Here is a 24,283-nt window from a genome sequence, read left to right on the forward strand (position 1 = left end):
GACCCTCTTTAGTAAACTTTCACCCTTTCACTTTTTAAGACCCTCTTTAACCATAAAGTTTCATGACTTTACTGCCTCTTGTGATCTTCACAAATATTTGGTATATTATCTTGACTGTAAGACCCTATCAATTTTAGGTCAAATTACTGATTAAGTGGTAGCATTTCTGAACAAATAATATTTATATAGGTATCATTTAGAATGCGGTGCGTTTTCTGCATCATTTAAAATGTGTGTCTTGGCCTTGTGGAACTATGGTGCACAGCACTGTGTGTCATGTTTAGTTCAAGGTAATGCTTGACTTCCTATGAATTCTTCCGTAGCTGCAAGGTTGCCTGGACAGAAACTGAACAGCACCACTAGTAGCACTGTAATTCTGATAAGCAATATTTTCTAGAAATGTTCCCTCAGATAAAGCACATTAGAACCACTTACTAGAAATCTTTATGTGCCTATAAAAGTTTATCCTGAAAGCTATTCAAAAGAGATTCCGTGGTTGGATGATGGCCGTACATTAAAAGATCATCCTAAACATTGGACTCAATATAAAAATTACCTTGTAAACAGTAAAGTACAGTACTCTATAAAGCAAAAGCTTATTTTAAAGGAGTTTTAGTGATTTACGGAATTGAAATAATGCTTTAGAAAAAGTTTATAATGAAACAAGTGCAAATTTTCAGAATTATTAATACACAGCACTTTTTGTATATTTTCCTCAAAGTCTTTTCAAACAAGCTATTCAGTTCCCTGATCTTCCTATGAATATTTACTCTTAAGACCACATTAATAAAATTCTAAGGAACATTTGTTACAGAACAGTCTTTTGCAGATGTAGAGAATGGACTTGAGGACATGGGGAGGGGGAAGGGTAAGCTCGGACGAAGTGAGAGGGTAGCATTGACATATATACACTACCAATTGTAAAATAGATAGCTACTGGGAAGCAGCTGTATAGCACAGGGAGATCAGCTCGGTGCTTTTTGACCACCAAGAGGGGTGGGATAGGGAGGGTGGGAGGTAGGGAGACGCAAGAGGGAGGGGATATGGCGATATATGTATACATAGAGATGATTCACTTTGTTATACAGCAGAAACTAACACAACACTGTAATGCAATTATACTCTAATAAAGATGTTTAAAAAAAAAAGAAAAAAGAACAGTCTTTGACAAGGGCATGTCATTTGACATTTAGGCCAGTGTGGATATTTTATCTCATTCGGATTCACTTACTGTGCGATACACGAAGACTCTGAGCTGTTTGCCGCCAATGGTCTCGAGTTTTTGTCCATTGTAAAGCTCATTAAGGCCAACTTTTACTTTCAATATGTGATTCTGCAGAATTAATTTAAGAAGACGCTGATCCATGCTCAGAGTATCATCTATAAGTAAGTTCATTACAAAAGGGTGTTATTTTGTTTAGAAAGCAATAGTTTCTCCTGTAAGAGAAAATCATGAAAATGGGTAATCCCTACCACTATAGATCTTACGGATCCTACACTTATATAGTATATGAGTTAACTCTGTGCCAAAAGCTAAGAATTCTGTGCACAAATTAGAAATTCCATGAGCTATTTCATCAAATGACTACAACATGATCCCAAACAATGGGCTTCATCTCTGTGAGGGCCACATGGTTTTATGTGGCCACTGACAAAAGTTAAAATCTAAGCATGGCCAAGATTTTTTCTGAGAATCTGATGTCCATTAGTCACGTGAAAAACTACTGATGAATCATTTCTAAATTTATTTTTATTTATGGAGAGAGAGTTGAAGCATGTAACCTCTTGAAGATGGGTTGATGTCAACATGCATGGATATTATTATTACGAAGAGGAAAAACAGCATTTCTAGGAATTTGAATTTTCTTGTTAATAATTTTCTATGTCACAACCTAGTTTTTGGAAAAACATTAAAAAGGTGATGCTTATTTAGTTTTTAATTGCTAAATTTTGCCTAATAATTTAAATATGTCTTTGTGAAGTCATTTTTTTCTGGAAAAAGTGTCAGGTTGTATGAATCTAAACACAGTCCTTGAATAGCAGCTACTAGGTCATATACTTGTAATAATAGTCCACATCATAATATGGAAGTGTATCATATTCTCTTGTTTGTATTTATTTATAATTTGATACCTTACTTTCAAATTCTGAGTTGCAAAATGCACCTATGTATTCCTAAATATTATTATGTTGGTGTTTAAATAAACAAATCAGATTTATTTTTCTTAAGATCTGTTAATTACATCCATTATGTGTGCTGGAAATATGGTCAGGTTCACAGAACAACTGAAGACTCCTTATCTACAGGAACTTTCACTTCCTGTAGGCTATTATCTATTATAATGAAATGTTTTGAAATGAAGGACATTTTAATAGAGACTACACAGTGCTAATGCATTGTATGTGGAGCTGGTAAAGAAACTAATCAACACCTCACAAACTATCTATTATTTCTTAATGCAAACAATCATGGTGAAGAAACAATGTGTGTAGAGGAGGAAAGAGCAGGAATGACAGTGTCCAGTACATACCAGAAAATGCATTATTCACGGGTGCCAGCAAAGTGTATTCTCCATCTGGCCTCAGAGCAGATGCCAAGCCTAATTGGGCCACAAGGTCTGTGAAAGTGGTTTGCTGATTTCCAGCTAGCTCAATAACTTGTTTGGCTGTAAGATAAACCATTCCCATTCAAACAATGCCATCGTTGTTATTACCATCATCATGAAATTAGTAAATCAGTTCTGGGCTATTTTTCAGAAGCTATTTGCTGTACTGGCAATGTGACATCCTGCCTTTCCCTAGTAAGAGAGTTCCAGCTTCCTTTTTTGGGGGTTGATGACCAAAGAATTTCAGGAGGACAGTATCTTTCTGACTTCTTGCTTTGCAGTTTTCTTGAATTCTTTATTACTTGCCTCTTATCTCTCTGCTCTTGTGAGTGCCATAGGTCTTTCATTTATCCCAAAGTAACCATTTGGTTATATCTTCCCTTCTGTTTTCAAGAAAAACTCTGGGGCTTCCCTGGTGGCGCAGTGGTTGAGAGTCCGCCTGCCGATGCAGGGGACATGGGTTTGTGCCCCGGTTCGGGAAGATCCCACATGCCGCGGAGCGGCTGGGCCCGTGAGCCATGGCTGCTGGGCCTGCGCGTCCGGAGCCTGTGCTCCGCAACGGGAGAGACCACAACAGTGAGAGGTCCGCGTAACTCAAAAAAAAAAAAAAAAAAATTAAAAAAGAAAAACTCTGGCACTGTGATAATCTTTATCAATATTAGCTCTTAGAAGTAAGTCAGGCAGAGAAAGACAAATATCATATGATATTGCTTACATGTGGAATCTAAAAAAATGGTACAAATGAACCTATTTACAAAACAAATAGAGTCATAGATGTAGAAACCAAACTTACAGTTGCCAAGGGGGAATGGGGGAAGGGATAAATTGGGAGTTTGGGATTGACATATACATACTACTATATATAAAATAGATAACTAATAAGAACCTACTGTATAGCACAGGGAACTCTATTCAATACTCTGTAATGACCTATATGGGATTAGAATCTAAAAAAGAGTGGATATATGTATATGTATAACTGGTTCACTTTGCTGTACAGCAGAAACTAACACAACATTTTAAATCAACTATACCCCAATAAAAATTCATTAAAAAAAAAGAAACTCTGGAAAGCCAGAGGTCAATGCATGGAATGCCCATGACTACACAAGCTGCCTATTTAGTACTCAGCTCATTGTTAATTCTGTGTTTGTGCTTCACATGGCATTCCTTGTACTGCACATTTATTTTCCATCTGCCTACTCTTAAGGCATTTAATTGGTAAACAATAGTAGGTAGAACAATATGAAACTGTTGCTCACCAGAATCAGGAATCAGGACCTGATCAATCAAATGGATAACACCATTATTTGTCACAATATCTTTTTTGTTCACCATTTTGATTCCATTTACTGTTATGCTGTCTCCATCACATCCTATCTCAATTGTGTTTCCTTCCAGAGTCTCAAATACTGCTCCTCCCATGATAGCCTCGGAACACTGGAGGGTGTTTAAAATGTGGTACTTCAAGAGAGCTGGAGGACAAAGTACAAAGAGTAAGCTTTCAGATCAAGTAGAATAGCATTTGATCCTTAAAAGACGTGTTTCACTGTGGAACTAAGTATTCCTAAGAAATATAATATAGTATAAGACCTAAGTATTGACCTAAGGTTTTAAAATTCTGTTTATGTTCTCAAAATGTTTTTTCCATCAACTCTACAACAAAATTAGCTCAGCTCAGTAGGAAATAAGAAGAAAAGATAAGAAGATCTGCTGCATGGAATTATTTGTGTAGTTCTAGAAAATGTGTTAGATCAAGTTCCCTCTATCATAAGAAAGGAATTTCTGATGGGAACACAAGAATAATTTCTCCTTTCAGAAGGCCTATAAAGTTATTTGCTAGTGATACCTGTTCCAAACACCCAAGCAGTATCTTACATCAGCTACTCATGACAGAACAGCTGTACAGGCATACTTCATTTCATTGAGCTTCACTATTTTGCGCTTTGCGGATACTATGTTTTTTGGTTTTTGTTTTTTTACAAATTGAATGTTTGTGGCAACCCTAAAGGCAACATCTAGAAAATAGTCAAAATCAAGATGATTTCTTGAAGGATTTCTGAAGGGATCTGTGCCTAAACTGTCTATATTTGCACCAAAATAGCTCATCATAAATTGGTTAAGCCAATTTGGGGTAGGCTGAGTAAGAGAAATGTGCTAGTCACAATGTAAAATCTAGTTGAAACTAAAAAGGAGACTGGAAAGAAGCCAAGTTCTGTGTATCAATAGGTAACGACCAAAGAGAACCATGCAATTTTCTCAACTCAACTTTAGTGTAAATTTAGAATTAAAAGCATTGAAAAATATATATACAGTATTAAAGTTTGATGATCTAATATTTCTTTTCAACACTTTCTAATTCTTTTTAACGTCTGCTACTTAGTTACTTGAAAGCAGTGCAGAAGAATGTGATCTTTAGGACACCCTGATTATGTAATTACTTTAATTATTAAATTAATTATTGAATTTCTTTGCCTACTCTTTCAAGGATTTTGTTTTTTAAGATTTTTATAGTCAACCTCAGAATAAAAGTTTTTCTTTGCCTTTGCTTATCAAAGGTGATAATGCTGGCAGGACTTAATCTCTTTTTCATTTCCTTTCTTGGAATTCTGGGAGGCTTCTCCTAGAGTGAGACAGTTAAGTACCTTCCGAAGCCACTTTGTCTCCCATGATCCTTTCTAGAACCCCTCGTGGAAGTTTCTCAAAAGCTTCATTGGTGGGAGCAAAGAGTGTGAAGTGACCATCTCTTCCAAGGGCCTCCAATATATCAGATGTGATGGCAGCTGCCTGAAACACAAATGTGCTTTTTAGAGGCTGGCACATTGCAAATCCAGAAGTCTGGGTGGACATGAGGGAGTTGGTTATATAGAGAACTCTAGAAGTTCAATATAACTCTTGTTAGATCTTTAAAATATTATCTTTTGGCACAAACAACCATGTCTTTTCAAACTTTCCTCAAACTGTATGTAAGATGGGGAATTCTGCCAATGCTTGTGTGACTGAACAATATACAGCAGTAAATGTAATAATTGATGAATTCATTCTAAATGCACTAAGTACACTACAGTCATGAAACTAATCATTCTTTATCTATCATGTCCACATAAATATTATTATTTCATATAAGGAGATGATTTCTTCGGTGTAAAATGAAAACCTTTTCATTTCAAGAAATATATTGGTTACATGTCTGCCAGATTTAATAGCTTTTTATAATTATTTTAGATTCTGACAGGGAAAGAGGAGGAATTTCAATGGTCCAAGACAATCTGCTATTACTTCTTGTACTTACTCTAAAAGATGAGAGGTCATCTTCTGCTTCAATAAAGTCCTGAATTGAGGTACCAATTTGTGTAAGGACACGGTCAATGACATGCACAACACCATTTGTTGCAATCTGGTTCCCATGGATGATTCGAGCACAGTTAACAGTGACAACCTAATTATTTGAGAAAATCAAATTTTAGAAATCACAGCTATCTGTTGACCACTGAGACTGCTAGCCCCCATTTCCTATTTTTCATGATTACTGTTAAATGTAACATGAAAGAACTGACATTCTGAATGTAAATTCTGAGGGTGAAGACTTACATATTACTATGTCAAAAAAAAAAAAAAAAAAACCTGGGAAAAAATGCAACCAGTTGAGAACCCAAGTCCAGTTACACTTAACATACGTAGAAATTCAAGGCAAAAACATTTTTTTTGTTTAAATTATTGCTTTTATTCCTCTCTTTCTTTCATAGAGATAGTCATACACTATTTCTAATGTAGGTCAATGAGTTACATAAAGAAGTCTAATTAGCCCTAAAAAAAGTTCTGAGACAGAAACAAACAATTATTGCATAAATATAATCAGTTCTATTTCAATGATTTCTTCAATATTGACTCCTCACTGACCCTTTATTTCCTGGAACTCTGACTGTTGAAAGAGCTCTATGACCCTGGTTGGAAGTTTCCCACAAAGACTTTATTAAAACACACAAGAACCTAAATCAGTATAGTAGCCAGAGGGTGAATAAAAGAATACTCATTCTCTGATTTTTCTCTGATAAATTCTCTGACAAATACTTGTTTATTATTTTTTTCTGATTATTAGTTTTTCAAACACATCAAATACTAAAATTTCCTTTTGTAGAACATCTAAGTCTACTATCAATGAACTAACGATTTAATTTCTTCCTCGCAATCACTCTTTAGTAGAAATCACGCACTGAATTAGAAATTTACATGCTCTAGATGTAGGGAAAAGTCTTGATATGGCACTTACATTATATTCACTAACTTTTTATTATTTCTCTGAGCCTTATATAAAAGGTATAGAAAAAAATTAAGGGCAATGTTTTTGAGAAAGGTACTTTTTATTAATGAAACTTACCCCATTAGGATAATGGTTAATGAAGAGCCCCAAATTATTATACATCGAAGGAACAATCATGCCGTTTTTCAAGTCCTTGGTCAACATTCTCTTATTAACCATGTGGCTATGTAAAGCATTCAATAATTCAACATTTACATTGCTCTCTAAACCTCTACGGATATCCTAGGAAAAATTGAAATGACAGAAGTTTATTTTATTATAGTTAATTATTAAAAATCTTATAATCACACTGTTTCTACTCTCTTGTTATTTTCTCATTGAATTACCCAGAGGGTCAAACCAAATTGACATAAATAACTTAAAATTATACTATTTCAATTGATTAAGAAATTTTGTAAGTAGAGGTACTCAGTAAAGGGTTCCAGATTTTATAGAGCACTTGGATATTTTTAGAGACAAAAAAAAATTTTTAATAAATGTATTGATGAAGAGATGATCTTGCTGTAAAGGCTTAGGGAATATCAAATTATCAGATATTTCAAGTAGTTTGAGTGGAAAACAAAATAAAAGTAGCATTATATTTGTATACAACATCAGAGTTTTAATAACCATTTTATGTTTATTCTATGACAAATTCAAGAATTCAGCCATCCTGTACCTTTTTATTTATCCAATACCACACTATATCGTACTGTACTTGGTGTTATGAGAAATACAATGATAAGTAAGGTGAAGTCTCGACCTTTGAGGTACTTATTCTATAGCAGCAGGCAAAAATAAACATAGTAAGATAAAGGATGGAAGGAGAAAGAAAATGCTTTCCAGGTCAAATGAAGATGGCTGGCAATTCAGGTTTGGAGACAGGTCTTGCAGGGTAGGTAGACAGGGTAGGGATGGTGTGATGATCATTCTAAGTCCAGCTGCTGGCACAGGGTGAACGTTGGGAAAGTAGAAGTTGTCCAGGGTGGTTATTGTATGCCTTTACGTTTCTCAGATAATACTAAGAAAGAAATTTTAGAAAAGTATATGGGACCATAACATAGAAGACTTTAATGCCCAAGTAAAGAGTAAGTTAAACTGGCAATGGGGAGCCATTGAGGCTTTTGTGGGCTTGGACTATAATGATTAGCCTGGGCTTTAGGAAGGTTAATCTGGTGGTAATGCATAGCAGAAAAGAGTCTATTATGAGGACGAAAAATTAGATATGGGTGACTAACAGTAGTTTCTAAGAACTGGAGAGAGGCAAAGTCAGGATGACTCATAATTTTCAAGTTTGAACTCTGAGACTGGTACTGCCATATGGAAAAAAGACAGCAGAAAAGCAGTTGTTGATGGGGAGAAAGAAAGTGGCATCTGTTTTAGATAACGTTTTGTTTAAAGATACAGACGGTGTACCCAAGGAGAAATATTAAGAGAGATGTTAGAAATATTTTCCTGGGATTCAAGAAAAACAGATTCCATGGTTCTATGCATTAAAGTGAAAGCTGAAGCCATCAGAAGTTCATCTAAACTGCAGAGTATAGTTCCTGGAAGAGACCTTAATAAGACCCATTCTTAAGGCAAGGAAGAAGAGGAGTCAAAAAGACCAGAAATATGGTTAGAGATGTGGTCAAAGACAACCAGAAGAGAGAAAGTTCTATAATGCAAGCAATTAACCTCACAGTTAATGCAGCAAGATAAAATCTAGAAGAATCTGCCTAAGTTTTACTAAATATTGTATGACTCTAATAGTAATTATCAGTTCATCTTCATATCAAGTAGAAAGTAGGAATATATTTCTATACCAGTTTTACAGATTTGTATATTGTCATAATTTACTGTGTTGTAAATCAGATTATGCACAAAAAAAGCCTGAAAATTAAATGTATTGTTTACAACCCTTCAATTTAAATATCCACATACATTTATAAATCTGTCAATCTCTGAACAGCCATATATATTTACATATAATTAAAATAATAAGTATATGTATAATATAGATTATTAAAAATTTTAAGTTCCACTAGGCTTAACTTGCCTTTCTATGAGATGTCATTTAAAATTACCTATATTTCTTCACAACCAAAAGGGAAAGAGGAAAGGAGTAAAACAGAATAATGATAAAGTGCTTGTTTAATCCACTATTAGTTTGCTTTTATTAGTCCATGAGCCTAACGGGGTGTTATTCCATTTATGGATGTATTAAAATGATTTTCTCCTTACCCTCAATTAACTCATCCTTTTATGTATCCTCATATATGTACGACAGAAAGATATACAATTTCTATTCATTTCCAAGTCCATAAATCAATTAAAGTATACCAATAGCAGTAAAAACATTTATATTCATAAAAATAATGAATTACAGAATCCAGGTTGTCCCAAGCCTCGTTACTTGGTGAGAAGTAAGTGAATGACCCCTTTCCTTCGATCTCTTCCCTCAGTTTTGAGACATCAGAATAACGCTGCGTGGTGGTGGCTCCCACAATGCCCAGGGTACCATACACATGGTCAATAGGCATAACTGAAATAATCAAGAGATGAATAAGGACTTAGGAAAAAATTTCAAGAATGTTATTTTACAATAATTTAACCTTTACACAAAACACCCTGATATATTAAATGATAATTTTAGCAATACAGTTCTATAAATCATCAATTTTATGTGAAAGTTGCCTTTTGAATGTCAAATAATAAGTACTATTGAAAAATAGCATTCCATATATCCTTGGTGTTGAGGGAAAATGAATTTTCAGTTGTTATCCTTGTTTGATATTTAGTCTATTTACATGTCAAACCTGCTATGTCAATATGGTTCAATTATAATTATTAGTAAGTATCTTTGATTATTTCACTGAAAACAACAAAAGTTCCTCACTTCTCACTGAGAATGGCAAAGGTAATTGTTTTTTCATGTTGGCTTAAAGCACCTATATAGTATAATACTGTTAGGTATAGGGGTATAATTATATAGATTTGGGTCCCTAAAACAAATATGTAGACCTGCTTCTTTTCATCATAATTTCAGGAAGGAAATATATAAAAATACCTAATACTTCTAGAATATATCTTCTGAACTTCAGAAGAAAGATTAATATATGAATGTCAGCCTGAAGTTTGGTTGCAGCCAACTTATTTTTTATGACTCTGTCTTATTTAAAATTTAGTATGATTTGGATCATATCATAGGAGAAATGGTTATTACCTTTGTGAATATAGCAAGACTAGGTACACAATTAGTAAATTAAATCACAAAATCAGGATTTAAAAGCACCCCAACAGGAGGGGAAAAATGAGTCAAACCTAAATGTCACAGGGTTCCATTTAAGTCCCATGCCTAAGTTAAAAAAAAAAAAAATCCCAAAGGAAGACTTGATTTGACAGTATTCATTTTATAAAGATCTGTAATCAATTTTAATTAATTAAAAATTCAGCATGAGTTAATGATATGACATGGTTACCAATAACATTAACCAAAGTTCAGGAGCCCACCCGCCCCAAACTGAAGTATCTGTCTTAATATTTTCTCAGCTGCCTGGACACACATAGATAGTAGACACCAGTCTTGGATCACAATCAGAAGAAAAAAAGTGACTGGATTGAGGCTTTTCATGGGTTGCTGTCAATTACAGTAAGGACTCCAAAGTCTATATCACATTCAAACTGGCGGCCATGAGCCCAGAGAAGAGAAGATTCTGTTGGGGAAGAGAGGGTAGCTGGAGGAAGGGTGTGATGATTTGTGTTAACTATCTGAATGGCTGTCATTTCAAAGAGGAAATAGATGAACTAATTTTTCTCTAGTTGGCAAGTTACAGGAAACTAACTTTCAATCTGAGAAACGTTATAAAATCAGAGCTGTTGAATCAGAGAAGATGATGCCTTGCCAAGTAGTCAGCCCATGTTCCTAGACAAGTTCAAAGAAAGGGATTTTGTAGTGGGGATTTTTGTTCTTGAAGGAAAGTTGAACTAATTTAAATTTAGAATAAGCTTCTGTTGTCCAGCATTTAGTGTATATGATGTATATTTTAATACTTTATCAACATGATAAAGTCATGATTAACACCAAGATATAGGGGATATGTCTTGGATTTATCATGGTGCTAAATACACACACACACACACACAACTGACTTCACTATAAGCTACTTCAACTCTTTTTCCTCAAACAAGACAAATTCCTCATTTAATTCAGTAATTGAAACTTTACCTGCTGGGCAGCCTTTCATTCCTTCCATCCTCATATAACCAGGGCAGCATTCATATAACACAGTCCTATACATTGGAAGAAAATTAATATTAAAATAGGAGAACTACGGGCTTCCCTGATGGTGCAGTAGTTGAGAGTCCGCCTGCCGATGCAGGGGACACGGGTCTGGGAAGATCCCACATGCCGCGGAGCGGCTGGTCCCGTGAGCCATGGCTACTGAGCCTGCGCGTCCGGAGCCTGTGCTCTGCAACAGGAGAGGCCACAGCAGAGAGAGGCCCGCATACCACAAAAAAAAAAAAAAAAAAAAAAAAGGGAGAACTCCAAAGGATACATTTTGACATAAACTTAGCAAAACATATTACTTATTGCCTTGATTTATTGAGAATTTAGAAATCCAGTTTTTTTGTTTGTTTGTTTATGACATCAAGATATTTATATTATCTTGATTTCTCTCTATAGCCTCATGGCATGGTGGAAAAATTCCAGGATCTTCAGCCAGAAGAATGGAGTTTGGTTCCCAGTTCCACTACTTAGTTGATGTGTGACCTTGAGCAAATCATTTAATAAATTTGAGTCTCAGTTTCCCCAACTATTTAACATGAATGTAGTAGCTAAAATACTTATTCATGGGTAGTTGTGAATCTCAAATAAAACAATGCTTTGGAAATAATTTTGCAAACTATAAATAGCTATAAATATTTATTAGTATAAGGTTATTAGGAACTAAGAACATCAGAAAAATTTATTAACTCACTTAAAGGTAGTAAAATATGGAACTCTAGATGAGAATAAAATTTCTGGCATGGAATATTGGCTTAAGGACAGTTAAAAGATAAGAATATAGAGATAAGTGGGAAACTAAATTTTCAAACTGTTCTCTAATTTTAATATAATTTCAAGAATAGTTGGTATTGGAAACATATACAGACTGTAAGAGAGCCTTATGCAAATATGGTCCCTGAAATAATTTTATTTACATGGATACCCATAAAAACAAATATGAATATTTGGATGCCAAGGGATTGATTAAGAATTGCTTATACTTTAGCTTTAGCATATATCATAAACAATAAAATGAGATACATAATTTTTAGTTTGGGACTAATAATACTTTATGTAAAATACTAAATAGAAGAAGAAATTGCTAAAATAGCAAAAATTTCTATAACACATGCTAATATTAATGCACTATATGGTATAGAATTCCAAAACAGGCAATTGCAATTTCAGATGATACTTGAACAATACAGTTGTCTGAGTTAATGCTTTGAAAGCAACGACAACAAAAAAGTAGTTTTTCCAGGAAATTTATGCTACACAAAACTCAAAGTTCCCATATTGTTAGTAGGACAAATAAGAGTTAAAAAAAACCCATGACTGTGCATATCTCTGAAAGTGGGAAATTTATCTTCATTTTCTGAATAGTATCTAAAATCTCATGGAAATGCCAACTGAAAATGTCACTGACATGTTTTTGAAGGAGGTCTACAAAATACTATATTATTGAGCCAATATATATTGTGGGGAATATCTTAAACCTAGGAAACTTCCTGTTTTTCATTAGACCCAGTTACTTCCCCCAAATTCCCAAAGCAGCTATTCAAACAGAAGATAAACATTTCTGTCAACTGATACATAAAGTCCTAAAGATGACTGGAAATTTTAGCAGCTGCAAGCAGATGGTAAATCAGGCATTCTTCCTGTCAATGTTACTGATTCCTTTGGTTGTTTGAAACTAGCAACTAGCATTTACATTTATTCCAGAGCACAGATGTTAATGTGTTTGTGAAAATGAAGTTAAGGGAAATAAGCTAATATAATTAAACAAAGGAGACACTGTTATATTTCTGGTAAAAAGCCAGGCTTCAAAGCAGGAATTTTTTTTTCTTTTTTAATGGAAAGCAATAAAGAATCTTGGCATAAGCTTTGTACAAGCGTTGGCATCTCTAACATATTTAGATGGTTAAAGTAAGATTGTATGGGATTTCCTTAACTCCCAGGAAGTGTGTAATAAAGATTTTCCCTAAGTATTTCAGAGAGCAGGTCCTTTCTTATGCAGTTATGGTAACCAAGAATACAAAGAACAAAGCGAGAAAAATCCAGAGCTTTGGAGTTCCCAACTGGGGCCTGACCTAAATCATGGCCAGGATCCTTGTAACTACTGACTTACACTGTAGTTGTGTGAATGATCCACAAGTCTAGCAGATTTATGCAAACTAATAAGAAAAATGTCCAGGTCAAAAAGTAACATCAGTTAAAACTCTGTTAAGCCAACATGTGGGAACGGGCAGCAATGTCCTGTGGGGTCCTAGTCTTGCTTACCGTGGGGAGGCACAGTCTAGATATGGTTATGTGCCTTGAATACATGATTCTTAGTAAAATAAAGAGAACCCTAGGCATTTAAATAGTCATCTAAACACACCTCCCTTTCACACCAGCATATACCCAATTTGCTTAAAATAGTTTAAATTTAAGTACGATTAATGTTATGAGTTAGAGTGAGTTAGTAATATCACATTAGTTCATTCATTTTACCTTCAGAAACCCTCCAAGTATTAAATCTGCATTTCACAGGCAAAGAAACAAGACTCCAAAATGTTATGTGATTCCACAGTTAATATTTGTAACCAATATTATTAAATTAAGAGTATATTTTTAACAATCCCCCAATCCTTCCACCTATTTAGAGTAACTGAAGTTTAATGGTGATGTGCTTCAGATATTCTGGTTCTCAAGTCATCCTTCACTGAGGTTGCTGTCCAAAGTAATAAGAAGCAGGCAGGAGCCATTTCTACTGTTTCATTGACTGAGGATGACATCTTTAATTTTTTTAATCTATAATTCAGCTCCTTCATCTTAAAATGAAGAATTTGCACCACATGAGTACTTATCAACCTTCATATGTCTAGGATTATATTTATTCTACCAATATTTATTAATTGATTAAACCAATAAGCTATCAAGTAATAAAAATGTTTTCCAACTCTAGGTTAATCAGTGAAATATATAACTAAGTTGAAAAATAATCATCTTTTTGGCTATTGAAATAGTAATATAGTGGTGGATTTCCATTATCACCTTTGGAGACCCCTGGGGATCTGGCAGATTGGGATAGAATGACTGGAGTAAATGAGGATATGAAACTTAAGTCCTTTCCAACTTTAAGCTTTGATGAAAACCCCGGGGTAAACTAGTGTATTTTATATAATTTCTAAGTGACTGTAGGCAAACATTAGTTTTTACCTGAAAACCCTGGTATTTCAGATCAATTTTTTCTTCTGGCATTTTTTTAAATAAAATGAGGAAACTGAGGCAAAGAGGTTAATTGACTTGCCTAAGATAAAAGAGGCCAAACCAGGAGTAGAAATGACATAGTCAAACTGTCAGTGATTCTGTACCAGATCACATGGCCATTGCCATAGATTCAGGAATAACATGAGTTCCACTAGTAGAGGGAGAAACTCAGGGAAAATTTCTTTATTCATATGTGATACATTTTTTTTAAACTTACAATTTTGGAGAGTATTTTTGAGAAGATCGTGTGTATATCCAAGGAAAGGCATGGGCATTGTGGTGTTGTCTTTGGAACTGGCACATTAAGGAAAAAATGGCACTTACGTTTTCTTTCCACAGATGGCACCTTGATACCAGTTCCTACAAGTGCTGAAGTATTTCTTTTTGGTGCCCAAAATCTGTTGAAGGGCACAAACATTTGGGCTGGAAGATGGAAGGAAAGAAAGTTAATGTCCTAATGACAACTAGTTTTTCATATCTACATGTCAGATAGTGAAAAAAGAAAAAAGAAAAAAGTTAATATGTGGATTCGATGATCAAAGATGCAATTTTTAAAAAAGATGTGATTCTAGTCAGCACAAGTCTCCTTCTGATCCAATCCTACTGAATCATTGGAAAAACTAAAGTCTAAGAGAGACAGAGAGAGAGAGGAAATTATACATCTCAGAGTAAAATGCCATTGTTTCAAAAGTTAACCTAATAGAATTAAACAATGTGTCTTATTACTTTTAATAGTAGGTAATTCACTGACCCTTTTAAACCAAACATGCGCTCATTTAGGGTTTGGGGGTGGCTTAGGGCTCTGGAACAATGACAGATCAGACAGCAAAATAGACAAGTTTTACTAAGTCCAAGGACCCTGTACTCTGTAATTTTCCAGGTAAGCAATCACAGAAGTAAATGAATGCTAAGATTAACTTAAATAAATATGGCTGCACAAAGGAAAATTTATTGCTTTGCCTGGAAGTAATTAGATTAAGACATGCTCTGCCAGAATTTTAAGTGTTTTTCTCCCTTGAAAAGAAGGAAGTCTTATTTGCTCTGTAAGGCAAGGGAACTTGGGAGCATTATGAAATCTCTCTGAGACATTGGAAGTAGTGCCAAGATCCATTTCAAAAATTAATAATAAATGGTTGGTTATGTTGCTAAATTATGTCTGAGAACTTTAAAAATGCTAAGTTGTAGCTGAGTTTATTCTAAGAAATAAAGTTTTTGCAAGTTGTACAGAATGCAAAATTTTAAAGCATTCTTAAATGCTTCAAAAAATTCAGGAAACTGGATACATTACCTATTGTTTAATTTTCATAATAAATGAAATTTTCCCTAACATAATGTGAGATATTTCAAAGCTGTTTACATAATGAGAGTCTCCAACAATAGATTCTTTCATCTTGAAAACCTCATTCCAGAAATTTGGCATCAAATAAAAACACAAACTGAATCATAAAGAAATGCCCTGTTAAATGTTGTTAATTACATTAAAATCTTACAATGTTTCATAAAAAGTAATTATACACAAGTTTTTTGGACAGTAATCCTTAAAGCTTAAGACACATACATCAACCACAGGATACTCATTTTTTTCCTTTTTCTTGTTACATTGTAATAAGTAGGAAACAAACAAACCCTGAGGTATAAATAAGGAACTATATGTAGAATTGTATATACAGCAAGCTAAGGGAAAAGAAGCTTTATAAAATCAAACCACTGACTTACCCCTGATCCCGGCCCCTGATACGGCTGTGAGCCAAGATCTTGTCATAATGACCATTGGCATTTGCAGGGTTAACCACAACGAGCAAGAACAGAGAAAATATGGGTAAGAGAGGAATCATCTCTAGTCTCTCCGTTGCAGTTAGTCCACGAAGAGAACTGGCAGTGGGCTTTGGAGAGCTCAGAGTTTATATACATGACAGAGTTCTGGGAGGGAGCTCTGTATCAACCTGGGAATCTGAACTCTCTCCAGAAGGCATCAGCAACTTCAAGTTGCCGGCTAGAATCTGCTTTTTCAGCTATGTTTACTGAGCACACTGAGCCTCTTTTTCTTCTCATTATCAAAAGGATATTTATTTTATTTTTATATTATTGATCTTGCTCTATATTTTTAGTACCTGACTCATTTCATGTTCATATTTCTGTTTTATTCTTCTGTAATTTCGAGGGGTTTTATGGGAAATGATTTTATTTAGATTTTAAGGCTCATTCTGTAATACATCCCTTTCAGAGTGTGTGTCCCTGTACTCAATGAGAGTATGATTTGATCTTATCACATCTTGTCATATTCAGTTCACATCAGAACTGAAAGATTATTTTTCACCACATAACAAAGGTAGATGTAGATTGGATAATCACAAGGCAGTAATGGCTGTTGATTAAAAACAAATGTTGGATGGACATAAGCTTTCACAGAGTATGGGACAAGAATTTTAACTTGCTGATGAAACATGTAGGAGGGGTCACATTTTCTTGCAATGTGTAAACTGGGGGATCCCTTCCATTTCACTTCTCTTTTCAGATATCAAGGAATAGATAGAGTTAACATAAATCTGGTTCTGGTTAAGTTTCCCTAACTTTTGAAGCAAAGCAGGAAAGAAAAACATGTGTCATTTTGGTTTTTCATTACATACAGGGCATGATGTTGACCATTTCTGGACAGCGCATCTCTTGCTAACCACAGGACAAAAGCATCCCCTGTTGGAAACAAGTATTACCAGTCTAACTGCAATAGAATAATGCAATACATATTAAGAAACAGGGGCATTGCCAAAATTCTTCTTCTGTTTTATAAAGAGTAACCAAAGTCTCTTAATGTTACACAGTGCAATTCCTAGCCAAGGGAATATCCACTCTCACCACTCCACACGTGATACGTCAACAATTAGCTAAATAACTACAATGAGTTTCCCTGGATAAATAACTTACACACTATCCTCAATGAAAGTGTAATTCAAATATGTCTTGTTGCAAAGTGCTCCCGCTGTAGTGGCCCATCAGAGTTGTTTCCCCACTGGCAATATAGAGAAATTTTAGACTGAAACTCCATGTCGCCCAATTGGAAGTTCTTTTAGGGAAGGCTGGATTAGGCCAGAGAGGATTCCAAGTATCAAGAGAGTTATATTAAGCTTGCTATAGGATTTTGTCTTGGGGCACTAAAATAATTCTGCAACTTGCTGCTAGTTTAGTAAGAAAGCATACAATGAAATATTAAATTCCAAAATACGCTTAGAGACTTCTTTTCAATTTGAAAATCTTGACATTAAGGTATAGAAAATGAAAGAGCAATTCAAAAGGAGAGCTGGAGAAAAGATGGTAAGAGGTAAATTATATTCTTTCCCTGGTCCCTTGCAGGAAGAAGAGAATTAATCTATCACTTATATTTCTCTGAATGAATTACTCTAACTTTGCTCATATGTCACTGTTTTGCTTTATACAATAGGTTTCTATTACTCTTATGTTGCGCAAATAGTAGGTGGTCAGTAATTGCTTATTGAATAGAATGGAAAGGTTTTTTGAAAATAAGTTCTATCTGATATCAGTATAGTAGCTATTAGAACATTATTGATAAGTTATATAAAAGTCTTCGGTTCTAGGCTGGTGAGACATTATAACATAGATTGCTTATCTTCTAAGATAAAACAATAGAATTTTGGAATTACAGGAAACAAATCAAACTCAAAATACAGAAATCCCTCCAACGTCATCACTGTAAATAGTCATCCATTGTTTACTGAGGTGCTTTCTGAGATTAATGCAACCCTTTTCATTTTAGACAGCTGTAACTGTTAGTAAGCGTTTCTGTAATGAAGCTGAAATCTGCTCAGATCCAATGGGGTTTGATTGGAGAGGAAGGAATGAGGTTTATAGAGAGATATAGACTTGGAAAATATGTATCAAGAGTGAAAAAGTTATTTAAATATGGTCCAGAATGATAACAGATGGACTTGACTTTGAAGATAGGGGTGAAGGCAGAATTAATATCATGTCATGTTACCTACTTTCTTAACAGCGCCTATAAATTGAAAATATATCGATTATTTTAAAGAACGATTTTGACCTGTGACCTGTGTTCCTGTGACCACAGATTTATCCACTGGAATGAATGGCTTCCATTCACCCTGACTCCTTCTTTGGTACAAATGGACAAATAATTGCATGAGGAAAGTCGTGAAAATGGAAATGCATTCATATTTCAAAAGATGACTTCTCCTTCCTGACAGTAGGTAGAGGTTTACTTTTTGTAAAAAGCATTGTATATGCTTATACTATAAAAAGAGTATTCTTAAATCATTCTTTTCAGAGTTTCAAATAATTGAGTCTTAAATGTGTCCATGTCGAGCATCATATTTGGAAGTCAACAAATGCTAGCCCTCAACAAATATTTATATTCAGGGTGAGTAATGCCGTCAGAGAGGACCTTGAAAATGAAGGCCAGATTGTGCATATAAATTTCATGTAAATTTAGAGGTTGGAGAACATTCCAAGAGAAGGAAAATTTTAGAGTAAATATATTAAAAAAAAAAAAAAAGGCACTACAACTTAAAATGCTGAGCCCAGCCCAGAAGGGTGATAGTATAATATATTACATAGTGGGGGAAAGTCCAAGCAACTACTTTAGCCAGGATCCTGACTTCAGGGAAGCTAATATGAAACCCTGGTCCACAGCCAACAACTTAGGGCAGGGTGAGGGAAGGAAATAGTTCCAGAGATTGGGAATACTGTCTAAGCTGTAGAGAAATGTTTAAACATCTTGAGAAGGACACAATTCTCTCCTTTCTGAGCACTCATCAAGGGTTAATCTCTCTCTCTTACTCCACACAGGACCCTTATTCTTCTGCTTCATGAAAGGATCCTGACCCTGGGTTGGCTACGTAATTTTCTTAACAGTTTGGAGGAAGTTTGAAACGTTGGCAATTGAATCTGACTTTCAGGATAGCAAAGTCTGACCCAGAACTGTAAGTCATTAATGAAAAAGAAATGGTTTATTACACAACGAAGGAAAAATAATGTGTTTGAAAGACAGTGACATTTGTTTCTAGCTATCAGGATGCTAATTTACTGGCAGTTTGCAAATTATCCAGTGGATCTTTGTAGCAGCCTCATAGCCTCTGGAGACTCTGGAGACTGTGATGTGATTAAAGTATCATGCTATCACCAGCATGTAGCCAACATTAAACTTATCTAACAATCTCTGGGATTAGACATGGCCTATGGATTCAACAAACCTGCATACTCAAGCCAAGAGTGGATTTTTTTTTTCTAGGAACCATACTTTTTTTCCCCAGCTTTATTGAGACATACTTGACAAATCGAAAATGTATATCTTTAAGGTGTACAACGTAATGATTGGATACACGAATACATTATGGAATGATTACATACCAAACTATTGGATTTTTAAAACATAATTTCCTTGGTTTTGAATGATCCAGAGTGGTTATTTCCCCCAGATAATTTAAAATCCCCTGTTTTTTTAAATGTATGGTCTGTGGGATCTTGGCATTTCTTAAGTACTACTTTTCTTTCTTATTGGCCCATTTGGAAACTACAGGTAATAGAATTTACTTCTTAAAGACGATAAGGCTTTGAAGTTACTGCCACACTTTCTTGGGGGCACACTTCTCAGTGTCCAAGCACCTTGGCCAGTGAAGTGCGTAGCCTTCCTTGGTACCTGGTTTTGCAGCCTTGTAAAGTGAAGTCCTGGCAAAGACCCAGAGATCTTCCCTTCCTTTGAGGGAGAGAAAACCTTTTGTTAAAATGATTAGATTATGCTGAACTCAGCCAACAGTAAAAGGAATTCAAATTAAGCCAAAAATTAAATTTTGTGATTTTTTTCCCTCATTGAAACAATCATAACAGCCAAAATAAAATTAAACATCAATGCCCAACTTAAAAGAGGTCAGAAAGGCAATATATAGGCTCAGATATTTGCGGCTGACACATTGTAAAGCCTATCTTCAGGGATGCTCTGGCCAAACATAGATAAGATAATGAAATCATAGTCAAAGAAAGAGATGACTAACTGGACACCAAAGTAAACATTAGATGATGTCTCTTTAATGTTAATTCATTTAGAAGTGAGAAGGCTTTCTGTGATAAACGTGGGTAGCGTGCCATCTTTCCTTTATACATTTAGACTCTCATTTTCTTTAAAAGCCTATCAAGTGACAGATTTCACTTTCATACGAAGTAACCAATGTACCTATTTGTCCTTAGTTGAGCTGGGTGTGTATTAGCAGCATTTTTTATTAGAAGTATTTACTTGTATTTCTCTGGAGACATCTAGTGGAGAAAGTACAGTATACGTTTCAAGAAGCACAGATACAGTCTATTATGTTTTGATTAAAATAATAATTAATATAAAATTGATAAGAAAAAATTTAAATAATCTACATGCATTTCAAAATTCCAGACAACTGAAGATTAATAATGGTCTTTTTTTTGAGTGAAGCCATCTTTATTTTATTTTACTTCTTTTAACATCTTTATTAGAGTATAATTGCTTTACAATGGTGTGTTAGTTTCTGCTTTATAACAAAGTGAATCAGTTATACATATACATATATCCCCACATCTCTTCCCTCTTGCATCTCCCTCCCTCCCACCCTCCCCATCCCACCCCTCTAGGTGGTCACAAAGCACTGAGCTGATCTCCCTGTGCTATGTGGCTGCTTCCCACTAGCTATTTTACTTTTGGTAGTATATATATGTCCATGCAACTCTCTCACTTGGTCCCAGCTTACCCTTCCCATTCCCTGTATCCTCAAGTCCATTCTCTAGTAGGTTTGCATCTTTATTCCCATCTTGCCCCTAGGTTCTTCTGACCATTTTTTTTTTTTTTTAGATTCCATATATATGTGTTAGCATATGGTATTTGTTCCTCTCTTTCTGACTTACTTCAATCTATATGACAGTCACTAGGTCCATCCACCTCACTACAAATAACTCAGTTTCATTCCTTTTATGGCTGAGTAATATTCCATTGTATATATGTGCCACATCTTCTTTATCCATTCATCTGTTGATGGACACTTAGGTTGCTTCCATGTCCTGGCTATTGTAAATAGAGCTGCAATGAACATTGTGGTACATGACTCTTTTTGAATTACAGTTTTTCAGGGTATATGCCCAGTAGTGGGATTGCTGGGTCGTATGGTAGTTCTATTTTTAGTTTTTTAAGGAACCTCCATACTGCTCTCCATAGTGGCTGTATCAATTTATATTCCCACCAACAGTGTAAGAGGGTTCCCTTTTCTCTACACTCTCTCCAGCATTTACTGTTTGTAGATTTTTTGATGATGGACATTCTGACTGATGTGAGGTGATACCTCATTGTAGTTTTGATTTGCATTTGTCTAATGATTAGTGATGTTGAGGATCCTTTCATGTGTTCATTGGTGATCTGTATATCTTCTTTGGAGAAATGTCTATTTAGGTCTTCTGCCCAGTTTTGGATTGGGTTGTTTGTTTTTCTGATATTGAGCTGCATGAGCTGCTTGTAGTTTTCAAGATTAATCCTTTGTCAGTTGCTTCATTTGCAAATATTTTCTCCCATTCTGAGGGTTGTCTTTTCATCTTGCTTATGGTTTCCTTGGCTGTGCAAAAGCTTTTCAGTTTCATTAGGTACCATTTGTTTATTTTTGTTTTTATTTCCATTACTCTAGGAGGTGGGTCAAAAAGGATCTTGCTGTGGTTTATGTCATAGAGTGTTCTGCCTATGTTTTCCTCTAAGAGTTTGATGGTGTCTGGCCTTACACTTAGGTCTTTAATCCATTTTGAGTTTGTTTTTGTGTATGGTGTTTGGAAGTGTCCTAATTTCATTGTTTTACATGTGGCTGTGCAGTTTTCCCAGCACCACTTATTGAAGAGGCTGTCTTTTCTCTATTGCATACTCTTGCCTCCTTTATCAAAGATAAGGTGACCATATGTGTGTGGGTTTATCTCTGGGTTTTCTATCCTGTTCCATTAATCTATATTTCTGTTTTTGTGCCAGTACCATACTATCTTGATTACTGTAGCTTTGTAGTATAGTCTGAAATCCAGGAGCCTGATTCCTCCAGCTCCATTTCTCTTTCTCAAGATTGCTTTGGCTATTTGGGGTCTTTTGTGTTTCCATACAAATTGTGAATTTTTTTGTTCTAGTTCAGTGAAAAATGCCAGTGGTAGTTTGATAGGGATTGCATTGAAACTGTAGATTGCTTTGGGTGGTATAGTCATTTTCACAATGTTGATTCTTCCAATCCAAGAACATGGTATATCTTTCCATCTCTTTGTGTCATCTTTAATTACTTTCATCAGTGTCTTATAGTTTTCTGCATACAGGTCTTTTGTCTCCTTAGGTAGGTTTATTCCTAGGTATTTTATTCTTTTTGTTTCAGTAGTAAATATGGTGTTTCCTTAATTCCTCTTTCAGATTTTTCATCATTAGTGTATAGGAATGCCAGAGATTTCTGTGCATTAATTTTGTATCCTGCTACTTTACCAAGTTCATTGATTAGCTCTAGTAGTTTTCTGGTAGCATCTTTAGGATTCTCAATGCATAGTATCATGTCATTTGCAAACAGTCACAGTTTTACTTCTTCTTTTCCGATTTGGATTCCTTTTATTTCTTTTTCATCTCTGATTGCTGTGGCTAAAACTTCCAGAACTATACTGAATAATAGTGGTGAGAGTGGACAGCCTTGTCTTATTCTGATCTTAGTGGAAATGGTTTCAGTTATTCACCATTTAGAACGATGTTGGCTGTGGGTTTTTCATATATGGCCTTTATTATGTTGAGGTAAGTTCCCTCTACGCCTACTTCCTGGAGAGTTTTTATCATAAATGGGTGTTGAATTTTGTCAAAAGCTTTTTTGGCATCTATTGAGATGATCATATGGTTTTTCTCCTACAATTTCTTAATATGGTGTATCACATTGATTGATTTGAGTATATTGAAGAATCCTTGCATTCCTGGGATAAACCCCACTTGATCATGGTGTATGATCTTTTAATGTGCTGCTGGATTCTGTTTGCTAGTATTTTGTTGAGGATTTTTGCATCTATGTTCATCAGTGATATTGGCCTGTAGTTTTCTCTTTTTTTTTTTTTTTTTTTTTTGACACCTTTGTCTGGTTTTAGTAACAGGGTGATGATGGCTTTGTAGAATGAATTTGGGAGTGTTCCTCCCTCTGCTATATTTTGGAAGAGTTTGAGAAGGATAGGTGTTAGCGCTTCTCTAAATGTTTGATAGAATTCACCTGTGAAGCCATCTGGCCCTAGTCTTTTGTTTGTTGGAAGATTTTTAATCACCATTTCAATTTCAGTGCTTGTGATTGGTCTGTTTATATTTTCTATTTCTTCCTGCTTCAGTCTCGGAAGGTTGTGTTTTTCTAGAATTTGTCCATTTCTTCCAGGTTGTCCATTTTATTGCCATATAGTTGCTTGTAGTAATCTCTCATGATCCTTTGTATTTCTGCAGTGCCAGTTGTTACTTCTTCTTTTTCATTTCTTATTCTGTTGATTTGAGTCTTCTCCCTTCTTTTCTTAATGAGTCTGGCTAATGGTTTATCAATTTTGTTTACCTTGTCAAAGAATCAGCTTTTAGTTTTATTGATCTTTGCTATTGTTTCCTTCATTTCTTTTTCATTTAGTTCTGATCTGGTCTTTATGATTTCTTCTGTTAACTTTTGGCTTTTTTGTTCTTCTTTCTCTAATTGCTTTAGGTGTAAGGTTAGGTTGTTTATTTGAGATTTTCCTTGTTTCTTGAGGTAGGATTGTATTGCTATAAACTTCCCTCTTCAAACTTCTTTTGCTGCATCCCATAGGTTTTGGGTGGTCGTATTTTCATTGTCATTTGTTTCTAGGTATTTTTTTTATTTCTTCAGTGGTCTCTTGGTT

At 34.9% G+C, this 24,283-nt stretch overlaps 1 protein-coding gene and 1 long non-coding RNA gene across 7 annotated transcripts in view; one reads left to right on the forward strand and one right to left on the reverse strand.

The window, feature by feature from the left end:
• Positions 1 to 16,373, reverse strand: part of POSTN (periostin) — a 37,666-nt gene extending 21,293 nt beyond the window's left edge. For 4 of the 6 annotated variants that reach the window (XM_067016906.1, XM_059042147.2, XM_059042150.2 and 1 more), the window contains exons 1-10: positions 16,124 to 16,372; positions 14,732 to 14,830; positions 11,114 to 11,178; positions 9,273 to 9,430; positions 6,985 to 7,149; positions 5,899 to 6,045; positions 5,252 to 5,393; positions 3,869 to 4,081; positions 2,532 to 2,666; positions 1,232 to 1,380 (exon numbers count right to left, since the gene is read on the reverse strand). In XM_067016906.1, coding sequence (XP_066873007.1) covers positions 1,232 to 1,380; positions 2,532 to 2,666; positions 3,869 to 4,081; positions 5,252 to 5,393; positions 5,899 to 6,045; positions 6,985 to 7,149; positions 9,273 to 9,430; positions 11,114 to 11,178; positions 14,732 to 14,830; positions 16,124 to 16,242 — 1,392 coding nt within the window. In that variant the 5' untranslated portion in view covers positions 16,243 to 16,372. Of the gene's footprint in view, positions 1 to 1,231; positions 1,381 to 2,531; positions 2,667 to 3,868; positions 4,082 to 5,251; positions 5,394 to 5,898; positions 6,046 to 6,984; positions 7,150 to 9,272; positions 9,431 to 11,113; positions 11,179 to 14,731; positions 14,831 to 16,123 lie in introns of all 6 variants that reach the window. The other 2 variants (XM_059042148.2, XM_067016905.1) reach the window with 2 other exon arrangements.
• On the forward strand, positions 4,012 to 19,345 carry LOC136792840 (uncharacterized). The gene is made up of 3 exons (XR_010837314.1): positions 4,012 to 4,102; positions 18,489 to 18,623; positions 19,226 to 19,345. It is a non-coding gene; the product is annotated as an uncharacterized lncRNA (long non-coding RNA).
• The last annotated feature ends 4,938 nt before the right edge of the window (positions 19,346 to 24,283 follow it).

The sequence above is a fragment of the Kogia breviceps genome, chromosome 16, assembly GCF_026419965.1.
Source record: "Kogia breviceps isolate mKogBre1 chromosome 16, mKogBre1 haplotype 1, whole genome shotgun sequence".
NCBI classification, from domain to species: domain Eukaryota; kingdom Metazoa; phylum Chordata; class Mammalia; order Artiodactyla; family Physeteridae; genus Kogia; species Kogia breviceps.